Consider the following 7,064-nt stretch of genomic DNA (forward strand, 5'->3'; position numbering starts at 1 on the left):
ATGCTAACACTCACCTCCACTGTGACTTTAATGGCCCGTTAATCTACCAATCTGCTTTTGTTAGACCCTTAAAAATACACATGGTCACATGGAAAACCTGCAGACTCCACATAGACAGCACTTGGACAGCTCTGCCTGCTGTACTGCCTTCAAATGTCCTTGGAGTTCATAAACACAAGATCAGAAGAAATAGGAGAAGAATTGGGCCATTCGGCCCATTGACCTGCACTATCATTCAATCATAGTCAGAGAAAAGTACAGCACAGAATCAGGCCCTTTGGCCCATCTATTCCTTGCCAAACCATTTAAACTGTCTACTCCCATTGACCTGCACCGGAACCATAGCCCTCCATACCCCTACCTTCCAAACTTCTCTTGAACACTGAAATCCAGTTGGCATGCACCACTTGTGCTTGCAGCTTGTTCCGCACTCCCACGACCTCTAGTTGTAGTCTCACCCAACCTCAATGGAAAAGGTGATAGGTGAATCATGGCTGACTTTTTTTTACCCTATTATCCTGCCTTCTCCTCATAACTCTTAATCCCCTTACCAACCAAGCAAACATCGAGTTACACCCAGGACACCTGGGAAGACAAAATATTAAAATACAAAAATATTGAAATATTGAGAAAACAAATGGTGTAGTTTTTTTTAAAAATAACATTTTCTAATGGAATCGGAAATATGGAAAGGTTGAATGAGCTGGGCTTTTCTCTTTGGAGTGGAGGATGGGAGGTGTATAAGATAATAAGTGGCACAGATAAAGTGGACAGCTGAGACTATTTAGCCGGCTGGTGGGGTAGTGGCATCAGCGCCGGACTTTGGAGCGAGGGCTCCCGAGTTCGAATCCAGCTGGCTCCCTAGCACACTTTCCATCCATGCTGGGTCGAGTGTCGAGCTAGCAACTCGGCCTCACAAAAACAAGAAAGAAGCCTACTAATAAACTGGTGTCACAATGGCGTCCCGATGACTCCACTCAGAGTTAAGGGCTTTCTTTTCCTTCTCCTTCTCCTCCTCCTTCTCCTCCTCCTCCTCTTCCTCCTCCTCCTCTTCCTCCTCCTCCTTCTCCTCCTCCTCCTCTTCCTCCTCCTCCTTCTCCTCCTCCTCCTCCTCCTCCTCCTCCTTCTCCTCCTCCTCCTCCTCCTCCTCCTTCTCCTCCTCCTCCTCCTCCTCCTCCTTCTCCTCCTCCTCCTCCTCCTCCTCCTCCTCCTCCTTCTCCTTCTCCTCCTCCTCCTCCTCCTCCTCCTCCTCCTCCTCCTCCTCCTCCTCCTCCTCCTTCTCCTCCTCCTCCTCCTCCTTCTCCTCCTTCTCCTCCTCCTCCTCCTCCTTCTCCTCCTTCTCCTCCTCCTCCTCCTCCTTCTCCTCCTTCTCCTCCTCCTCCTCCTCCTTCTCCTCCTTCTCCTCCTCCTCCTCCTCCTTCTCCTCCTTCTCCTCCTCCTCCTCCTCCTTCTCCTCCTCCTCCTCCTCCTTCTCCTCCTTCTCCTCCTTCTCCTCCTTCTCCTCCTCCTTCTCCTCCTCCTCCTCCTCCTCCTTCTCCTCCTCCTTCTCCTCCTCCTCCTCCTCCTCCTCCTCCTTCTCCTCCTCCTCCTCCTCCTCCTCCTTTTTCCTTCTCCTCCTCCTTCTCCTTCTTCTTCTGAGACTTTTTTCCCAGGGCAGAAACAGCTAATACAAGAGGGATGATTTTAAGGAGACTAGTGTAATTGGTAGGAGGCTAGTGCCCATGGCGGAGCTGACTGAGTCTACGTCCGTCTGCTGTGCATTGGCCCATCCATACTAAGGCAGTGAAACAACCAGTCAGAATACTCTCCAGGGTGCATCTGTAGGAACTTGCCAGATCGTTAGTGACATATCAAATTTCTTCAAACTCCTAATAAAATACAGTATCATACAAAAGTCCTGGGCAATATATTGCCTAAAACTTTTGTAGTGTGCTGTAGTAACTTTATATATTGCTGCCCTGTACTGCTGCAAAAAAAAATATGTTTCATGACATATGTGAGTGCTGGTATTCCTGATTCTGATCTGGGTCTCTGTTGTGGGGTGAGAGTGGGAAGGGGGCAGGGAGAGGGGAATCATGGGTGGGAAAAGGGAAAGGGAGAGGGGAGAAGCGGGAAGCACCAGAGAGATATTCTGTAAAGATCAATAAACTAATTGCTTGGCATCAAATTACCTGGCCTGCTGTCTCAGGGCTGGGTGCATTTGCACCCGTGCCACCCTCAATCTCTTGCACCCCTCTGCATCCCTTCCCACACCCCTCCTACAGCACTCCACCCTCACTGTTCCCAACATCCTTTGCTCCCACCAGATTTACAAACTCGCTCTCTGCTCCACGTTGACGACTACAGTACTGTGCAAAAGTCTTGGGCTCCCTATCTATCTCTATGTACTGAACACTTTTGCACACTGCCATATAGCCTTATTTGTGATTGCATCAAAATGTTGGGCCCAGTTGGATCTTCAGGGATATTCGCACCCTGGAACTGGAAGTTGATCACCTCTCATCTTAACAGAAACGTTCCAGCCCAGACAGCATCTTGGTAAATCTCTTCTCCTTACATGTCCTGGCAACATCCTTGTGAATCTTTTCTCTTGCTTTCCAGGCTCTTATAAACCTGATGCTCACTGGTAGAGCCAGTCCGAACGTTTTCAATGGAGATCTTCAATATGATGACCTGGGTGCCTTGCTGAAAGATCCACAACATGGAATCCTTGCCCGAAGTGATGTGGGTTATCTCTACTGGAACAGGCATGAACTGGACCACGAAAAGCTCCCACAGGTAACTTCTTACTCTTTACAGTTGTAAAACTGATTCTGTAATGATGTGTTGGGGCTAGAGGTCTGTCGGTGGGGATGGGTGGATGGGATGAAGGAAAGGGGCTTGTTTGGATCTTGTTATCTTGTTGCTGTTGCTTGTGTTGTTCTGTTGAAGATTGCAGGCATGTGATATCGGGGCCAGGATGTGTGGCGACACTTGCGGGCTGCCCCCAGCACACCCTTGGGTTGTGTTGGTTGTTAACATAAATAATGCATTTCTCTATACAGTACTGTGCAAAAGCCTTGGGCACATATATACTGCTAGGGTGCCTAAGACTTTCGCATAGTACTGTAGTAATTTTATGTATCGCACTGTACTGCTTCCACAAGAGAAATCATGACACATGTAAGTTTTGTGTTGTTTCATGTAGCACCATAGTCCTGGAGGAACGTTGTTTCATTTTTACTGCGTACTGTACCAGCAGTTATGGTTGAAATGACAAAAAACGACTTGACTTGATAAACCTGATTCTGATATGAGTCTCTATTGTAGATTGAAAGTGGGAAGGGGGCAGGGAGAGGGGAATCATGGATAGGAAAGGGGAAAGGGAGAGGGGAGGGAGCAGGAGGCATAAGAGAGACATTTTATAATGATCAATAAACCAGTTGTTTGGAATCGATTGACCTCGTCAGGTATCTCAGGACTGGGTGTGCCTACACCCCCGCCAACCACATGTCCCCCCACTCTTGGCACACCTTCTCTGCCACCCGTCCCACACCCCTCCACCAGCGCTCCACCCTCACCATTCCCAACATTTTCTCCTGCCAGATTTACGGCTCTCCACTCCACGTTGACAGATACAGTACTGTGTACCCTAGCTATCTATATTTGCCTCAGACTATTGCATAGTACTATATGTTTCAATTTAACAGTATGTGTGATAAATAACTCTGAATCTGACTTGGTATCTGTTTTTTCTGAGCTCTCTAAAGGGAATAAAAGTCTTACTCTACATTCCCATCTCAACCAAGAGCCACTAAATCGACCTTTCTTTCAGTGAACTACCAATTTGCTTTTAGTCAGCAAAATGGATAAAATAAGATATTTCAAAGTGCTAAAAGCATTAGATATTATTAGAAACAACCTGCTAAAGTGCTTAAGAATATTATACAGTATGTGAAAGAAAAATGGAAGGGTATGTTGGTGGGAAGGGTTAGTGTTATGCTTTGTAACTTCAAAACATTAAGCTAATTCCAAGGAAGACATGGCTGTCTGAAATGTGAGTTCCACTCCGTGCTTACTTTAGGCGAGGCATAGAGTATCACGTTGTAATGTGATGACATATGTAATTCATGAATTTATACATATAACCAATAATTAATTATTTAAATGAACAAAAATGCGTAATATCAAGCAAGCTTACTCAAGTATTAAATACGCAACAGTTAGATTGACCTTGGAGTAGGCTAAAAGATCGACACAACTTTGACAAGGTCCCGCATGGGTGGATGGGCCAGTCATTTGGCATTAGTGATGACGCAGTAAATTGGATTAGACATTGACTTTGCAAGATAAGATGGCTGCCTCTCTGACTGGAGGCCTGTGACGAGCAGGGATCAGTGCTGGGTCTGTGGTGGCTTGTCATCTATATCAACGATCTGGATGATGATGTAGTATGCTGGATCAGCAAATTTGTGGATGACCCCACGTTTGGGGATGCAGTAGACAGCGAGGAAGGCTATCAACATCTTCAGTGGGATCTGGGCCAGCTGGAGGGAATGGGCTGAAAAATGGCGGATGGAGTGTAATGCAGACAAGTGTGAAGAGTTGCACTTTGGTGGGACAAACCAGGGTAGGACTCACACGGTGAGTGGAAGAGCACTGAGGAGTGTGGTAAAACAGAGGGATCTGTGAATACTGGTCCATAATTCCTTTAAAGTGGCAGATCAGGCCATAAAGGGAGTTTTGACACATTGACCTTCATAAATCAAAAGTATTTACAGGTGTTGGGAGGTTATGTTGGGATTGTATAAGACTTTGGTGGAGCCTAATTTGGAGCATTGTGTGTAGTTCTGATCATCTACCGTACCTACAGGAAAGGTGCCTTGATAATTTAGCAGTTAGTGCTGCACTATTACACTCAGGGTGTTCCAGAGTACAAGAGTTCAATTCCAGCACCATTCTGGAGGCTCTCTGTCCGATCAGTGGAATGCATGGATCCTCTGGTCTCCTCCCACAGTCCAAAGACGTAGTGGGCAGGTTAATTGGTCATTGTAAAATGCCCTGTGATTAGGTTAGGGTTAATCGGGGTTGTGGGGTTGCGTGGCTCGGAAGAGCGTACTCCACACTCTATGACTCAATGAATAAATAAGTTATCAATAAGACTGAAAGAATGCAGAGAAAACTTACAAAGATGTTGCCAGGACTTGAGGACCTGAGTTGTAGAGAAAAGTTGAATAGGTTAGGAGTTTATTCCCCAAAGCGTAGGAGAATGAGGGGAGATTTGAAAGAGGTATACAGAATTATGAGGGGTATGGATAAGGTAAATGCAAGGAGACTTTCCATTGAGAGTGGGTGAGACTAAAAATAGAATCATCTGTTAAGGGTGAAAGTTGAAGTGTTTAAGTTGAACGTGACAGGGTACGTCTTCACTCAGAATGCTGAGATTGTGAGATGAGCTTCCAGTGGAAGTGTTCAATGTAGGTTCAATTTCAAAATCTAAGAAGTTTGGGTAAGTAATGTATGGGAGGAATATGGGATCTATGGTCTATGTGCAGGTCAGTGGGACTAGGCAGAGTAGATGGGCTGAAGGGCCTGTTTCTATGCTGTAGTGTTCAATGAATAAGCTTTCATGAGAGATTATCAGCCTGAAATATTAACCCTCTTTCTCCCTTCACAGATGCTGCCTAACCTGATGAGCATTTCAGTCATCTTCAGTTTTATTTCAGATGTTCAGCATCTGCAGAGTTTTGCTTTTGGTCAGAGTAAGCAAGTTTCTCCGGTATTCCTTGTGAATTCTCATCAGTACATTCTTGAACAACCAGTTCATGGCATTGGCCCACTTTGAGGCACCATTGCATATGGTTTAGAAAGGCCAGGCACACAAAGCATATTCCAGTTTATTGTGTGACAGGGACTGATTGCTGAACGAGTTGCCTGAAGCTAATGAGCAGAAGAGCCCATTATGTTAATGAGGCAATGCATTCCTTTCATGGATCAATGGAAGTCTGGTGACAGACTTTCTGCATGTAATTAATGAATTATTTATGCAGCAAAACTGTGGGATGTCACATATGCACCTTTTTAATTCAAGAATCGCAACAGATCTTTAATAGTGCAGTGCATGCTCACATTTTTCTGAGGGAGGTTATCGGGTGCCAAGTTTCAGTCATAAACCAATCTCAGAAGAGCTATGCTAAATGTCTGATCTCTTCCTTCAACACAGTAGAAACTGTACACAGTCTCTGGATTTCTGCCAGTGCTTCCAGTAATCCAAGTGGACCAAAAACTCTGGGACAAACTTAAGGGCATTCCAACACAAACACCCCTCACCAGAACAGTAAAGATGAAGATAAGCTTTGTTTGTCAAAGGTGCATCAAAACATTGAAAAATACAGTGAAATGCATCAAAGCCAACACACTCCGAGGATGCACTGGGGGGCATCCCATAAGTGTTGCCATAGTGGGGGAGTCTCGGACCGGGGGGCAAGGCCTCAGAACAAAAACATGTCTCTTCAGAACAGAGGTGAGGTGGAATTTCTTCAGCCAGAGGATGGTAAACCTGTGGAATTCAATGCCTGAGAGGACTGTGGAGGCTGTCGTCACTGGGTATATTTAAAGCAGGGGTTGATAGGTTCTTGAATAGTCAGGGTGCCAAAGGTTATGAGGAAAAGGCAGAAGGATGGGTTTGAAAGGGATAGTAAATCAGCCATAATGGAATGATGGAGCAGACTCAATGGGCTGAATGGCCTAATTCTGATCCCACGTCTTGTCGTATTTTGGCCTTAAATGGGCAGCGCAGGCTCGATGGGGCAGAAGGACTATTATTGTGCTGTATTTCTAAATAAAAAAATAAAATAACTTAGTGTCCAAGAATCCTCCAATGTAGACAGGCCTGTATTCTGCCTCCCTCCCTTTGCTGAAATCAGCAATCAACTCCTCAGTCTTACCAACATTGAGGGAGAAGTTGTTGTGGTGCATCACCCTACCAGGTGTCCTATCCCTCTACTCATCACTGTTACGTATCCCGTAACTGGATAACTTACCAGCAAAGAGAGAGAGGTCTGTTGAAGTCTGATGTCACTATT

The 7,064-nt window shown here is 45.5% G+C and overlaps 1 protein-coding gene across 10 annotated transcripts in view; it reads left to right on the top strand.

The window, feature by feature from the left end:
• mindy4b (MINDY family member 4B) overlaps positions 1 to 7,064 on the top strand; it is a 79,953-nt gene that overhangs the window by 55,085 nt on the left and 17,804 nt on the right. For all 10 annotated transcript variants that reach the window (XM_059992888.1, XM_059992923.1, XM_059992930.1 and 7 more), the window contains one exon: positions 2,602 to 2,778. In XM_059992888.1, the coding sequence (XP_059848871.1) occupies positions 2,602 to 2,778 (177 nt within the window). The remainder of the gene's footprint in view (positions 1 to 2,601; positions 2,779 to 7,064) is intronic.

Source organism: Hypanus sabinus, chromosome 2 (genome assembly GCF_030144855.1).
Source record: "Hypanus sabinus isolate sHypSab1 chromosome 2, sHypSab1.hap1, whole genome shotgun sequence".
Taxonomy (NCBI): Eukaryota; Metazoa; Chordata; class Chondrichthyes; order Myliobatiformes; family Dasyatidae; genus Hypanus; species Hypanus sabinus.